Source organism: Macaca mulatta, chromosome 3, assembly GCF_049350105.2.
Source record: "Macaca mulatta isolate MMU2019108-1 chromosome 3, T2T-MMU8v2.0, whole genome shotgun sequence".
NCBI lineage: Eukaryota > Metazoa > Chordata > Mammalia > Primates > Cercopithecidae > Macaca > Macaca mulatta.
In genome coordinates, this window is record NC_133408.1 from 58,032,597 (window position 1) to 58,048,758 (window position 16,162).

Genomic DNA, 16,162 nt, shown 5'->3' on the forward strand with positions numbered 1-16,162 from the left:
GCTGGGCAACAGAATGAGACTCCGTCTCAAAAAGAAAAAAAAAAAAAAGAAGAAAAAAAAAAAAGAAACATTTATCAGGCCTGGAGCAGTGGCTCATGCCTATAATCCCAACACTTCCAAGGCAGGAAGATTGCCTGATGCCAGGAGTTTCAGAGTCTCTACAAAAAAAAAATAAAATAAAATAAAAAAATTAACTAGGCATGGCAGTATGTGCCTATGGTCCCAGATACTTGGGAGGCTGAGGCAGGAGGATCATCTGGGCCCAGGAGTTGGAGGCTGCAGTGAGCTATGATGGTGCCACTGTGTTCCAGCTTTGGTGACCCAGTCTCCAAGAAAAAAAATGGAGGCGTTTATCAAATACCTTAAAGTGTACTATGCTAGATATTGTGCAGAATTCAGACGTAAGTAAGGGATCCAGCTCAGGAAAGAGCAGCTAAGACAAAACAGAAGAAAAACAGTGTTTTTTAATAGATATAAAACTTAGGAAGGGAAAAGGGGGCAGCTAATTATAATCAGAAAAGACTTTGCAGTAGAGGTAATAACAAAACTGTGTCTAGGAGGTGCACAGAATTTCTACAAGTCGAAGAAGGGAAAGAAAGAACATTCCTTCCAAAATCTGGGGAGACAGTAATCGAAGACTCAGAACGGAGAAGGTGGTGGGCACATGTGCAGAAATGGCAAGGTAAGCAGGGAAGCATGGCCCTCCTGGGGAATACGGTGAAAAATGAGTCAGAAAATGTACATCAAGGCCAGACAGTGATGGGTTAGGAATGTCAAAGTAAGCACTGGGCACAGGAGAGAAAGGCAAGTTTTCTGGGACAGTGACTCCCATATCTGGCTGTATACCAAATGACACCTGGGACGTCTAACAAGCAGATTCTCAGATGCCATGAGGACCAGGAAACTGTCATTTTTTTAAAGCTCCTGGGGTGATTATCATTATCAGTCAGATGTCAAGAGTGCACAAAGAATGCTTAGAAAAGTAACAGAAAGAAAGCGAGGAAGGAAGGAAGGAAGGAGGATTAATGGAAAAGCAGAACCGGAAGGTTATTTTTGGTGAAAAAGAAAAGGAAGGTAAGTATGCCATATGAAAATACACAAGAAAGGCCAAATGTTTGCAGAAAATGACATTCAATGTGAACGTTCTGAGGCTACTGATGGCTTAGGAAATTTGGTCCTAGAAATTCAGGAAAATTAACTTCATATTTAAACATATACTATTTGCAGAAACTTTTTTTTTTTTTTTTAAGATGGGGGTCTCACTGTCGCCCACGCTGGAGTGCAGTGGCGCAATCTCGGCTCACTACAGCCTCTGCCTCCCAGGCTCAAGCGATTGATTCTCCCACCTTAGTCTCCTGAGTAGCTGGGACCACAGGTAATTTTTGTATTTTGTCTTTTGGTAGAGACAGGGTTTTGCCATCTTGCCCAGACTGGTCTTGAACTCCTGACCTCAAGCGATCTGCGCACCTTGGCCTTCCAAAGTGCTGGGATTACAGGTGTGAGCTACCACACCCAGCCTGCAGACGCCTCTTTTAAGGTGGCTATGTACCGTCGGCCCTCCATATCTGTGGGTTCCATTTCCACACATTCAACCAAACCATGGATGAAAAATATTTGGGAAAAGTAAAACAATTAAAAATCACACAAACATTTAAAATGCAGTATAACAACTACTTACATGGCGTTTACATTGTACTACATATTATAAGTAATCTAGAGATTATTTAAAGTATACAGGATGAGTGTAGGTTATGTGCAAATACGATGCCATTTTTATTATTTATTTATTTATTTATTTTTTGAGACAGAGTCTCACTCTGTCACCCAGGCTGCAGTGCAGTGACATGATCTTGGCTCACTGCAGCCTCCACCTCCCAGGTTCAGGCAATTCTCCTGCCTCAGCCTCCCAAATAGCTGGGATAACAGGTTAATGCCAACACAACTGGCTAATTTTTTGGTATTTCTAGTAGAGATGGGGTCTGACCATGTTGGCCAGGCTGGTCTTGAACTCCTGACCTCAAGTGATCTGCCTGCCTCGCCCTCCCAAAGTCCTAGGTTTGCAGGTGTGAACCACCACGCTCGGCCTATGCCATTTTATATAAACTTGAGCATCTGTGGATTTTGGTACCCATGGGGAGTCCTACAACCAATCTTCCATAGACTCTGGGTTGGGTATCTATGGGGAATTGGTTCCAGGACCAATTGTTATTAATTAACTTTGGGAGTATATATAACTCTCTCCCTAAATGAATGAAAAACAAATGACACATACAAAGCAATAGTGCTACAAACTTAAGAGGAACTCAATAATTATTTATCAAATAGTAAATGTTCAAAATTCCTTGAAGAAGGAAGTCTTTAAAAAGTTGAAAGGTATATTTCATCATTTTTTTATTTTAAAGAGAAAAGAGGAAAAAGTACCTCTGTTCTTTTCTTCCATCTTTCCTTCTTTCTTTCGTTTTAACTTCAGTACACACCTGAGGGTTGTTTATTTATTTTTAAGATGTCATAATTCTTACCTTGGCTGCCAAGGCTTTTAAACTGTCAAGGAATCTCTGCCAGAAATCCTTGAAGAGTGGGCGGTCGATTTTCTTCAGGCTCTCTTTGGTACTGGCATCCACACTGACATACAGCTGAGTAACTGGCTTGAGGTTCCTTAGTAATTTAAAAAAAAAAAGAAAGAAAAATTATTCCTCTATCAGGCTTTCCATGATATAAAACTTGCAACCTGTAATAGACGTGGGGATTAAACACTTCACTGGGTCTAGAGACTTCTACTTCCCCCAAAAGACTGAACTAATCATTTTAATCATGTGACAAAATGGGATGGCCTCTGGTTATTTTTTAAATCACTGGAAACCATCCCGAATACATTGAAAATATTGAATTACTTACAATTGGTCCTTCTTCAAATACTGTTTGAATGGAAAACAAACAAAATGTGATCTAACTTCAGGTCTGACAGCATCAGCCCAGCACAATTAGAGGGGTTCTCTGATCTGACTTCCCCACCCACACACTCTGCCAGCCACATGGGGTCTGTGCTGCTGGGCCACTTCCCTCCGTCAATTCACTGATGGAAGTCTTCTAAGGAACAAGAAGCAATCCCAAGAGCTCAGGCCTTATTCGAAGGACATAGAGTCACACCTATGCTTCTGTAAGTGGGAATGGGTTTCATGTCAAGCCTTGGGTGGGCAAACAAGGACCTATTTGGGGAACTTTAAGTAGTGCAGACCCAGGACAGTAGCAACCTCATACTTACACAGGAGCACAGCCCAGAAGAAGAGAAGAAAAAAATGCATTCTTATTTTCCTTGCCTTTACAATCAGTTTCCATGAATACCATTCATTCTACACTTCTCTCAAATTCACTGCATTTCATAATTTCTTTCCTACCTACTAGATTTCTAGTAGGTCCTTCTTCTAGTAGGTCTTTTTCCCCTGGCCCAATCCCCAGACAGGGTCTCATTCTCATCCAGGCTGGAGCAAAGTGGCGCAATCACAGCTCACCACAGTCTCAACCTCCCAGGCTCAAGTGACCCTCTTATCTCAGTGTCTCGAGTAGCTGGGACCACACGCATGCGCCACCACACCCAGCTAATTTTTTAAATTTTTTTTTGTAGAGACAGGGGTCCCACTAGGTTACCCAGGGTAGTCTGGAACTCCTGGGCTCAAGCGATGCACCCACCTCAGCCTCCCAGAGTGTTAGAATTAGAGGTGTGAGCCACTGCACCCGACCCTACTAGATTTCTTTCAAGTAATACATTAAACCTAGACTATACTTTTTCTTTTCTTTCTTTTTTTTTTTTTTTTTTTTTTTTTTTTTTGTGAGATGGAGTCTCACTCTGTCATCCAGGCTAGAGTACAGTGGTGTAATCTCAGCTCACTGCAACCTCTGTCTCCCGAGTTCAAGTGATTCTCCTGCCTCAGCCTCCTAAGTAGCTGGGATTACACTCGCACCCTGCCACATCCGGCTAATTTTTGTATTTTTAGTAGAGACGGGGTTTCACTATGTTGGCCAGGCTGGTCTTGAACTCTTGACCTCAGGTGATCCACCCACCTTGGCCTCCCAAAGTGCTGGGATTAAAGGCGTGAGCTACTGTGCCCGGCCTAGACTGTACTTTTTCTAAAGCCTCTCCCCTTCTCTCTTCAAATGGGTCTCATAATTCATTCTCTTCAGTAAATTTAGAACTAGAAGAAAGAAATTCCCCCTTAATAATCTTCTGATCAAATTCTCCCAATATTCTTTTTCTATAAGGGTTCTACAATTTATTCCACATTTTTACCTAGAAGTTTTATACATTTTTTGTTTCAAAGTCCATGCATTTTTAAAAAATGAAAATATCATTCACATGCCATACAATTCACCACTTTAAAATGGTTTATGTGCTTTATATACGTATCAGTAGCAGCCTTATCAATCTTTGAGTGTAAGACCTTGAAGAGCAAGAATCCTGTTTTTCTTTTTATCCAGCCACACAGGCAGACATTAAAGCTACTTTTTAGGAGATATTGTTGATTTCAGCAGACAGAATTTTTAAGGGAATATAGGCCAAACAGATGCTTACAATGATGTGGCTTAGTGACATATAGAAAAATCACAAGTGTCTAGACTTCTATTTGCTTCTGTTAAAAGTGGAGAGGCTCTGACCAAATGTAGGACAGAGGTGATTAAGATCCTGGCAGGCTCTCATTGCTTTAATGCCTCTGCAATACCGACATACTAAGGGAATCCTTCAAAGTTCAGGTAATGTGTCACTACTGAGCAAAGCACATTAATTACTGAAAATGTAAAACAAACGCATCAGTAATAACAGCATTCTGTCTCATCACCCCTTTGCTGAGTGCCCCTTTAATAAAAGACAAGCTATGCTTCCTTAACTGGACTTTTATTAAAAAAAAAAAAAAAAAAAAAAAAAAAAAAGGACTGTCTTAATGGCTACTGCTGGCTATCATCATCTGATACTGACAGGACTTTGTCAAAAGCTTCCTGATGCAAAATGAGAACTGCCCTGACCTTTTTACTATGCTTCCATAACTACTTAAGCTTATAAACAGTACATTCCAAAGGCCATACTCCTTTTACAAAACTCTATCATTTACAAAATAGGAAGCCCTGGACACTGACACTACCACTAAGGAATTCTAGTCAATACTAGATGTCTGAGATGCTACACTCAGGGAAGTCTCTAGATCTCTTGTCAAGGAGCAGAGGAAGAATGGAGAAGAGGAAAAGGTCCCCAGGAATTATAGAGCTCATTTCTAAGGGGCTCAAAATTAGCAAAGAGGCCTTTGGAGATATATATTTTCTGAGCTTTAGGGATCTTGTTTCTGCCTAGCACTGGTCTCTATTCACCTAGAAGAGACAATGAGGCTCCCAGTAGGGTCACTTATCTGTCTCTATTCTATACAGAGATAACAAATGTTCCCAAAAAGCAAAAGAGTCTTACATCATCAAAATCATCATAATAATAATTCCTGCATCTGAGAATCTCACAGCACTGCTGGGAGTAATTAAAAAGGATATCCTCTGCTCTCCCAAAAAGAGACAATATCGAAGATAGACAACCTTAAGCCCAGTCCTCTGTAAAAATGCTCAAGGATTCGTGATGTGAGTATTGTAAGAACCCTTTATCTTAATATTAAATCTCTGAGTGAAGAATTATCACATATAAAACTGTGCTGATGAACATAAAAATCTCCCTCCCATGTTGCCTTTCTGTAGAGATTATCAGGCCTCATTCTACCTTCCAATCATTCTACCTTCCAAGGCTCTGAGACTTGGAAGGTAGAATGAGGCCTGACAATATCTGCAGGAAAAAAAAAAAAAAAAAAAAGGAGAGAGATTATGTTTGTAAGAAATCCAAGTAAACAGTGACTCTGAAGCTCCTCCTTGGGATAAAAAAATAACCCGAGTGACCCAAACATGCAATGATATTAAAACCTAAATCTCTAAGACAATCTGGGGCTGTCAGATCAAGCCAAATAGCTCAGGAGGAAGAGAGGAGGAGGGTGAAGGAGAAGGAGAGAATGATTTAGCACTCACCAAGCTGGCACACTGTGCCGTGTGCTTTATCCTTCTTGATCAGTTCACTGAATCCTCACAATAAAACGACCACGTAGTCGCTACTTATGCCCACTTTAGAGACGATGAAGCTGAGGTTCAAGAGGTTAAGTAACGTGTGCAACAATCTATAAAGAATAAGCGTCAAGCCGGGTGCGGTGGCTCATGCCTGTAATCCCAATACTTTGGGAGGCTGAGGCAGGAGGATCACCTGAGGTCAGGAGTTTGAGACCAGCCTGGCCAACATGGTGAAACCCCATCTCTACTAAAAAATACAAAAATTAGCCAGGCATGGTGGCGGGCGCCTGTAATCCCAGCTACTCAGGAGGCTGAGGCACAAGAATCGCTTAAACCTAGGAGACAGAGGTTGCAGTGAGCCGAGATCACGCCACTATACTCCAGCCTGGGTAACAGAGCAGGACTCCATCTCAAAAAAAAAAAAAAAAAAAGAAAGAAAGAAAAGAAAAACAGTAAGCATTAAGGAGATTCAAGTTCAGAGATGACTCCAGGGCCTTTCTCCTAACCCTGCCCATTATGGCAAAATCCACAGTGTGGCTCAGTGTTCAAGTCACAGCGGTTACATGTAACAAGCAGTATTCCGTAAATGAAAAATCCAAGAGAATATGGATGATCTGTGAAATGCAGATTATGACTGCAAAGTCCTAAGAGAAGCCAAAACAAGAAGTCCTTGAGAAGAAATTCTGAACTTAATTCCTTTCAGGGGCCTATGCACTTCACTCAACATTTGTCTATGAACTGGACACTGAGGCCAAGAGGCTCAGCCCTCAATATTTACATTCTGGAGGGAACAGAAGATGGATGCGAGTCCCATCACACAGCGCCAAGACTAAGGTGGGGAAAATGCAGTGGGAATAAATGGAGGAGTGAGTTGATTTTGCTTGGCAAAATCATACAAAAGATGTAACAAGGTCAAAGTCAAAGCTGATCTCTGAAGGACACAGAGTTCATCAGGAAGAGAATGAGATCATTTCCAGGGATGTCCAAAGAAGAAATGCAAAGGCCTGCAGCTGTGAGTTGCCGCAGGATAAAGGAATCACAAACTATTCCCCGTGGCTCTAACATGGCAAATGGAATTGGGGGATGCCTGAAGCCACGTCTCATGTCCTGCCAGGGTTAGGTTTGGTTTACTGAAGTTTTATGTAGCCAGTGACACAATCAGATCAGTGCTGATGAAAGTCACGTGGCTCCAGTGTGCTGGATGGATTAAAAAGCCAGCACAGCGCACCGTTCTGCATCTGGCTCCCCCGTGCCTCCCACTTATCCCCAATCCAACAACCTCTTAACCACAATTTAAAACTCCGAAAAGCTCTAATAACCAAAAGGTTGCTTTTCTAAGTTTGGAGACAAACTTAGTTGAAAGTGAAATCTGACTTACAAGGCTGTTTGTATTCTTCATTTTTCTTTTCTTTCTTTTTTTTAAAGACAGTCTTGCTCTGTCACCGAGGCTGGAGTGCAGAGGCACGATCTCAGCTCACAACAACCTCCACCTCCTGAGTTCAAGCGATTCTCCTACCTCAGCCTCCTCAGTAGCTGGTTTTACAGGCACAGACCACCACACCTGCCTACTTTTTGTCTTTTTAGTGGAGACGGGGTTGTGCCATGTTGGCCAGGCTGGTCTTAAACTCCTGGCCTCAGGTGATCTGCCTGCATCGGCCTCCCAAAGTGCTGGGATTACAGGCATAAGCCATGGTGCCTGGGTAATTTTTCCATTTCTGTGACTAAGCATACTTTATTGTAGAACTAATTACATGTGTGTGGCGCTAGGGTGCTGGAGATGTTCCATAAAATACAGTGGATATACTGTATTGTCTTTCTAAAATTCTGAAACACTTTTGGGCACAAGGGATAAAAGATTGTGAACTTGTAGAAATCATTCCATATCAATACATAAAGAGTGCACTTTTTTTTTTTTTTTTGAGACAGAGTCTCGCTCTGTCACCCAGGCTGGAGTGCAATGGCACAATCTCGGCCCACTGCAACCTCTGCCTCTCAGGTTCAAGTGATTCTCCTGCCTCAGCCTCCGAAGTAGCTGGGAATATAGGCACCCACCACCACGCCCAGCTAATTTTTTGTATTTTTAGTAGAAACAGCATTTTGCCATGTTCGCCAGGCTGGTCTTGAACCGACTTCAGGTTATCCGCCTGCCTTGGCCTCCCAAAGTGCTGGAATTACAGGCGTGAGCTACCGCGCCCAGACTTTTCTTTGATTTTCTAACAACTACAGATAAAGAACGCACTTTGTGATTTCTCTTTGATATTCTGGTTATTTAACAGTGTGTTGTTTAATTTCCACATATTTGCGAATTTCCCAAATTCTAGTTTGTGAAGTCCTTGGTCATTATTTGTCCAAATATTCTTTCTTCTCACTTCTCTCTCTCCTGTCCTTCTGGAATTCCCTTTATAAATATGTTGGCATGCCTGAAGGTGCCCCATGGGTCTCTGAGAGACTTTAGTGATAGTCTATCTGATGAGTCATCATTTTCATACTTTTGTTTCTTTGAAAATGCTTTTCTGGCCAGGCGTGGTGGCTCACGCCTGTAATCCCACCACTTTGGGAGGCCGAGGGGGGGTGGATCACTTGAGGTCAGGAGTTCAAGACCATCCTGGCCAACATGGTGAAACCCCGTCTCTTCTAAAAATATAAAAATTAGCCAGGCATGGTGCCCCATGCCTGTAATCCCAGCTACTTGGGAGGCTGAGACAGGAGAATTGCTTGAACCCAGGAGGCGGAGGTTGCAGTGAGCCAAGATTGCGCCATTGCTCTCTAGCCTGGATGACAGAGCAAGACTCCACCTCGAAAAAAAAAAAAAAAGAAAAAGAAAATGCTTTCCTGTAGTTCTTTGAACACACTTAAAATAGCCAATGTCAAATCTTTGTCTAGTAAGTCCAACATCTAGGCTTCTTGTAGACGGATTCTATTCTCTGTTTTCTTTCATGTGTATAGGCCACATTCTTGTTTCTTTGTATATCTTGTGGGTTTCTTTAAAGTAAACACTAGACATTTCCTTTTTATTTGTTTATTTTTTGAGACAAGGTCTCACTCTGTCCCCCAGGCTAGAGTGTAGTGGCACGATCATGGCTCACTGCAATCTTGAACTCCTGAGCTCAAGCAACCCTCCTGACTCAGCATCCTCAGTAGCTGGGACTACAGGCACGCACCAAAACATTTGGCTAATGTTTTAATTTTTGGTAGAGACAGGGTCTCACTATGTTGCCCAGGCCAGTCTCAAACTCCTGGCTTCAAACAATCCTCCCATCCCAGCCTCTCAAAGTGCTGAGATGACAGACATGAGCCACAGCGCCTGGCCATTATTTTAAATAACGTTAGTGGCAACTCTGGAAATCAGATACATCTCAACCCAGGTTTGTTTGGTTTGGTTGGTTACCTGGTTTTGGGCATATTGTTTTGTTTGTTTCTTGGTTTTCTCTTTTGCTGTTTGTTGTTGCTGAAATAATTTGGCAAATTCAATATTCATTGTTGTGTTTGGCCACTGAAGTCTCTGGTTAGCTTAGTGGTCAGCTTATGAATGGACAGAAATATCCTTAAATGCTTCCAACTGGTAAGCCTCCTAGCGTTTGTCGAGGGGCTCTGTAATTTTCCCTTCATCACCCAGGCAGGCAGTTTGCAACTCTGCCTTGGTTTTCGCTGCCTGCTTACTCAGGAAGAACCAAGGGCACAGGGCCTTCTCAATTCTTCTCCAGCATGCCTACAGCCCTGATCGTGTAAGTGGTATTGGAGATTCCCAGGAATATGATGGAGCTTTTCAAAGTCCTCTATGACATCTCATGGCCCAGCTTTTCCTTTTACATTTATTGGTGAGCTGCTTGTTTGCCCTAGCTGTTAATGCCACTTGAGGCAGCTTTGTGAAGTTAAACAATCGTCCGTAATGGTTTAGGAGAAACATCCAGACAAAGGCTTTTCGCACCAGACAAACTTGAATCACTTCAAGTAAAGACAACCCGTGTGAGAGAAAGTTTCCAGGTTTGCCATACAAGTCATATATAATGACAATTTCCTAGGAATGACACTTTGAAGGAGTTCCCACTCTGTTTTGCCCCCTCCCACAGCTGCCGGGCTACTGGTTTTTACTGTGGTTGTGAGCTACTGGTTTTCTTTTTTGTTTTCTTTTAAAATGGAGTCTTGCTCTATCCCCTAGGCTGCAGTGCAATGGTGTGATCTCGGCTCACTGCAACTTCTGCCTCCTGAGTTCAAGTGATTCTCCCGCCTCAGCCTCCCGAGTAGCTGGGCTTACAGGTGCCCGCCACCACACCCGGCTAAATTTTTGTATTTCAGTTGAGACAGGGTTTCACCACGTAGGTTAAGCTGGACTTGAACTCCTGACCTCAAATGATCCGCCTGCCTCAGCCTTCCAAAGTGCTGGGATTACAGGCCTGATCCACTGCACCCGGCCAAGCTACTGGTTTTCAAGGCTAGGGAAAGTGAGAATGGAATAGAACAAGTTAATATCACAAAGCTCATTTTTCTTACTGAAATGCAGCCATTTTTTTGTGAATATATGCTCCTTACATTGTTGCATACCTTTCGTTAATTTCCACAGGTAAGAAAAAGTCAATTGTGACCATTTTTGCCAGTATTCTCATTGTTTTCATGGAGAAACAGGATTTTTAAGGTCTGTGCTTTGCTATTTCTGCTGACATCCAACCCACATATTTTGTTTTCTTATCTATCAATCATTCATCAATATATTTTCTATTTCCACTGTACCTTCTTTTTGACCCATAAGTAAATAAGAAGTGTGTTGCTTAAATTCCAGAATATTCTAATTATCTCTTGGTATTTAATTCCATTGTGTTCAGATATCACACTCTATACAATTTCAACCCTGTTTTGAAATGTCTACAATGTTCAGCAAATGGCCATTTGGTAATTTTTCTGTGAACAAGTTCTGTGCTCTTGAAAAGAAACTGTATTCAGGCCAGACGTGGTGGCTTATGTCTACAATCCCAGCACTTTGGGAGGCCAAGGCTGGCATATCAGCTGAGGTCAGGAGTTCAAGACCAGCTTGGCCAACATGGTGAAACCCCATTTCCCTCAAAAAATAAAAAAATTAGCCGGTGTGGTGGCGTGCGCCAGTAGTCCCAGCTACTGGGGATGGTGAGGTGGGAGAATCACTTGAACTCGAGAGGCAGAGGCTGCAGTGAGCTGAGATCGCACCACTGCACTCCAGGCTGGGTGACAGGGTGAGACCCTGTCTCAAAAAAAAGAAAAGAAAAAGAAAAAATCTGTATTCCAAAGTTTCTGGTTGGAATGCTCTATTTCTGTGATATAGGTTAAATCTGTTAATTCCATTGCTCAAATCTTCAATACTCCTACTAATTTTGATTTATCACTTTCAGAGAAATCAGTTAAAAATCTATTATTTCTCCCCCCTTTGTAGTCTGTCAATGTTGAGACTATATTATTCAGTGTTAAAAAGTTTGAGTTGTTATATGATTTTATGTTTCTGGTGGGTTTAACGTTTTATTATTAAGAAATGTCCATCTTGTCCAGGTGCAGTAGCTCATTCCTGTGATCCCAGCACTCTGGGAGGCCAAGGTAGGCAGGTCACTTGAAGTCAGGCATTTGAGACCAGCCTGGCCAACATGGTGAAACCATCTCTACTAAAAATACAAAAATTAGCTGGGCATGGTGGTGCATGCCTGTAATCCCAGATACTCGGGAGGCTGAGGCACGAGAATTGCTTGAACCTGGGAGGTGGAGGTTGCAGTGAGCCGAGATTGTACCACTGCACTCAGCATGGGAGAGAGAACGAGACTCCATCTTAAAAAAAAAAAAAAAAAAAAAAAGTCCATCTTGGCCAGTCATGGTGGCTCCCACCTGTAATCCCAGCACTTTGGGAGGCCAGGGTGGAAGGATCACTTGAGCGCAGGAGTTCAAGACCAGCCTAGCCAATATAATGAGACTTTGTCTCTGAAGAAAAAAAAAAAAAAAAGTCAATCTTACCTCAAGTAATTAATGGGTTTTGCCTTAAAGTATATTTTGACCAACATTACTTAGCCTGCCTTTCCAAAGGTGAAACTTCTGTGTTTCATGTCTTATCTCACATACTCACAATGCCACCATAAGGTAGTCATTATTATTATCATCATTTTACAAATGTGGAAAGCGGGCACTGAAAAGTTATCCTCCAATGTCAGAAAGACACTAGGAGATCCAGTCAAGATTCAAATCTAGATCTTTTCCAGACAGAGCCAAAGCTTTTTGCCACCTCTCTGCACTTTCTCTCTCTCTCTCTTTAGCCCATGCAGACAGGCATGTTTCAGAAAAGTATTCCACAAATTCAAAGACAGGAGAGAAAATTAGATTTTAAACTTCATATGTTTAGTGCAAACAAGATAGGCTGGGGGCGCGGAACTTCCATTGAAAGACTCAGGCAGTATTTACTTCTATTGAAAGAAACTTCTATTGAAAGAATCAGGCGGTATTCAATCTTCATTTCATTGTAGCTGTTTTCTGGAACCATTTTGAGCTAACACATACAAGAAAACTGCACGTTTATTAAACTTCACTCATCTCTTCAAACATATACTATGCATCTAATATGCAAAGAGACATCCAGTTTATGGAGGTTCTCTAAAAGATGCGGTGAATGCCTCAGCAAAAACTAAAGAAAACAAAACACAAAGCAAACAAAATAACAGAAACACAGAAGCAGCAGAGAAAAGAGAATAAAGTTCCTACAGTTTCAAGAAAAAGGTGTTCGAAAGTAAACGTACACAGGGATGAAATTTGGAAGCAGGAGGTGAGTCTGAGAAGTTAATCATGTCATAGTTAAATGCTGAGCACAGCTCTGTCTTCTTATGATAAACCTGCCAGCAGCTAAAAAGCTTTAGATTTACAGTACTCACCAAAAAAGAGCTATGAGATTCTAATGTAAATTTTAAAATAATATAAAATAGATGATTATGATACAAAACAATTAACGTGGACTAAATATGAAGCGAGGAGTTCGTGAGTCTACAAATGACTACAGATTTGACTCTGAACTCTGGCACACTCATGAAGTGGGAGACACTGTTACAGGATTCAAATGTCCACAAGGTAAGAACAAACCAGTTCTCTGAGGTTCCTCAGAGGGAAGAAGCTGTTCAGTGTTGCGCAACATCCTCCTCAACAACTTCCTTGCCTTACAACGCAATGCCATACAGAGATCTGCTTTTACCAAGGTGTCGTCAGCATCACCGCGTGGAGCGATGTATAAGAAATGATTCCATGGAGTCTTCTATGGCAGCAGTAACATCAGCTATGATGAACCTCTCTGACTGCAAAGCTGAATGTACAGATGGTACCGTGCCCTGGAACAAAGTTCTAAACTCACATGTCTACAGGGACCAACGAAATAATGTGAGTCGAGCAAGTCACTTTTAAGAGGGAAAAAAATTCTTTGTGTATCAAAATGCAGATTGCATATGAAACACACATGAATATTCTCTCCTTACTCAAAAGTGCTTTGTGCACCGAAATGCAGACTGCATATGAAATACACAAGAATAGTCTCTCCAGCCAGGTGCAGTGGCTCACGCCTCTAATCCCAGCACTTTGGGAGGCCAAGGTGGGCAGATCACCTGAAGTCGGGTGTTTGGGACCAGCCTGACCAACATGGAGAAACCCCGTTTCTACTAAAAATACAAAATCAGCTGGGCTTGGTAGCAAATGCCTGTAATCCCAGTTACTCGGAAGGCTGAGGCAGGAGAACCACTTGAACCCGGGAAGTGGAGGATGTGGTAAGCCGAGATCGCACCATTGTACTTCAGCCTGGGCAACAAGGGCGAAACTCCGTCTCCAAAAAATAAAAATAAAAAAAAAAGAATATTCTCTCCTCACTCAAACGTTCTTTGTGCATCAAAATGCAGATTGCCTATGAAACACACAAGAATACTCTCTCCTTAAAGTGATATGCTTTCTTCCATTTTTCTGGGACTATGTGGCCTCTCAGTCTTCCTTTCACTATTTCACTTTTTTAGAAATCGTGACAGGAATTTCTCTGCTATAAGAAAATCAACGGTGCAATTCCTCTGACAAGTGGCAGATGACACTCAGCCTCAGGGCTGAAGAAACAGCAAGACGGGAGGAGTATGGGAAACTGAAAACCACAGGGCTTCCTGGAAAAGATAACTACTCCTTGGCTCTTGACAACTTTTGCCAGATCATCTTTTCAAAGTCAAAAGTCCAGATTTTATGTAAAACCTCTTGATTTTTCAATGTTGGCTCCAAAAAAAAAAAAGTGGTAAATAGGTGTAGGAAAAGCAAAACCTACTTCTTATCAACTGAGGGTTTGAGACCTCTGGGCTTAAGGAGAAAATTGATTGCATATCATCTGGGCTATTCACATAATTATAATCATCAACTGAGTTCCTGAAGAATACTGAGCCCCAGTAAGTTCAAGGTTATACTCCTTGACAAGTGTGGTCTGTTGTGCTGTATGTAGACTGCAAATATGGCCATCGACTCCTCCTGTCCCAGTACCCAAGTGCCCCTGCCCTGTAGATCTGAGTGCCTTCTCATTGACTTGAAGCTCTGCCGCGTGACTTGCTTTGGTCCGTGGGAAGTGAGCAAATGTGATACAAGCAAAGGCTTGAAAGATGCTCGTGCATTGGAGCTTGCCCCACTCACTGCTCTTTGAAACCCGGCCACGCTGTGATAAAGTGTGGCACAGCTGCTGGGGGATGAGAGGCCACGTGAATAGCAGCCCCTGGGTCCCAGGCCAGCCCATCGTCAATCAGCCAGCCCTGGCAGATCCACCCAGTGAACAACACTGAGACCAGCAAAAGACTTCCAGGTTGATCTGCAGAGTTATGAGCTAAATAAATGATTGTTTGTTAGTTTGAGGTGAGTGATTGCAGCAAAAGAGAACTGACACATGTTAAAATATATCAGTACTTTCCTATCAAGAAATGGCTTTTTTCTTGTCTAATCACCACCAGGCCTATTAACACGAAGTGTGTTACACATTCTTGTCACTTTTATTAACTTCTGACAAACAAAAGCATAAAGCTACTCAGAGAGCAAAAACTTTCTCATTTGCCTAAGGTGTTTGCTTCTATACAGCAACCACAACCAATATCTGGCTCTCCCAAAACTCCTGGAGGACCACTCATTGTGAAAACTACTCTCAGGGACAGAACTGTCAGTAAAGAGTCTGATATAATTAGGCTCTGTCTGTCCCCACTCAAATCTCATGTTGAATTCGTAACCCTCAATATTGGAGGAGGGGCCTGGTGGGAGGTGGTTGGGTGATGGGGACATCCCCCTTGCTGTTCTTGTGATAATGAGTGAGTTCTCACAAGATCTGGTTGTTTAAAAGTGTGTAACACTTCCCTTTCCCCTTCATTCTCTTCCTCCTGCTGTGTGAAGATGTGCCTGCTTTCCCCTTTGCCTTCCGCCATGTTTGTAAGTTTCCTGAGGCCTCCCTGCCATGCTTCCGGTACAACCCGCAGAACTGTGAGTCAATTAAACCTCTTTTCTTCACAAATTACCCAGTCTCAGTTAGTTCCTTATAGCAATGCGAGAACAGACTAATACACAGTCATATGCTTTGGAGCTGGAAGGAAGACTGAAACCCTTTTAGGGAAAGGTTTAGTACCCCGAAAAAGCCACTAGTCTGAATATAATACAGACAATTGACAAAGTCTAGATTCCCCTCAAAAGATACCAGAGTACAGGTGGTATTGCAGTTACTTAGAAAAAAAAAAATTCTAATTAAAAAAATAAAAAATAAATAGGCCACCAAACCACCCAGAGAACAGTATTACTTCCTAGTGTGTGTAAGGTCAAAAGTCCCTCCCAGGTTTAAAATAAACCTACCGACTGTCAAGCTGCCCTTCTTGTTTCTCTCCTCTTTCTTTAATTCTTACAGTGTGCTCAAAGATGAAATGGCTGCAAGAGGCTCAGCAAATAGCTGAACTGTATGAGCTGACTTGCTGTATAGAATTAGCATTATCGACATTAAAGGAAACTTCCAAAATACATGGCCTCTGTGTTCTATTAGTTAATCTACAGCCTTATTTTTCTGCAAGAAACTAAGACACCAGAGACAACTGGTATTTTGATTCCTCCT

The 16,162-nt window shown here is 42.1% G+C and overlaps 1 protein-coding gene and 1 non-coding gene across 3 annotated transcripts in view; both read right to left on the minus strand.

The window, feature by feature from the left end:
• Positions 1–16,162, minus strand: part of LOC703026 (S-adenosyl-L-methionine-dependent tRNA 4-demethylwyosine synthase TYW1) — a 250,211-nt gene that overhangs the window by 115,874 nt on the left and 118,175 nt on the right. For both annotated transcript variants that reach the window (XM_015133369.3, XM_077996645.1), the window contains exon 13: positions 2,520–2,655. In XM_015133369.3, the coding sequence (XP_014988855.1) occupies positions 2,520–2,655 (136 nt within the window). The remainder of the gene's footprint in view (positions 1–2,519; positions 2,656–16,162) is intronic.
• On the minus strand, positions 5,711–5,820 carry MIR4650 (microRNA mir-4650). Its single transcript, NR_128307.2, has one exon. It is a non-coding gene; the product is annotated as a microRNA mir-4650 (primary transcript).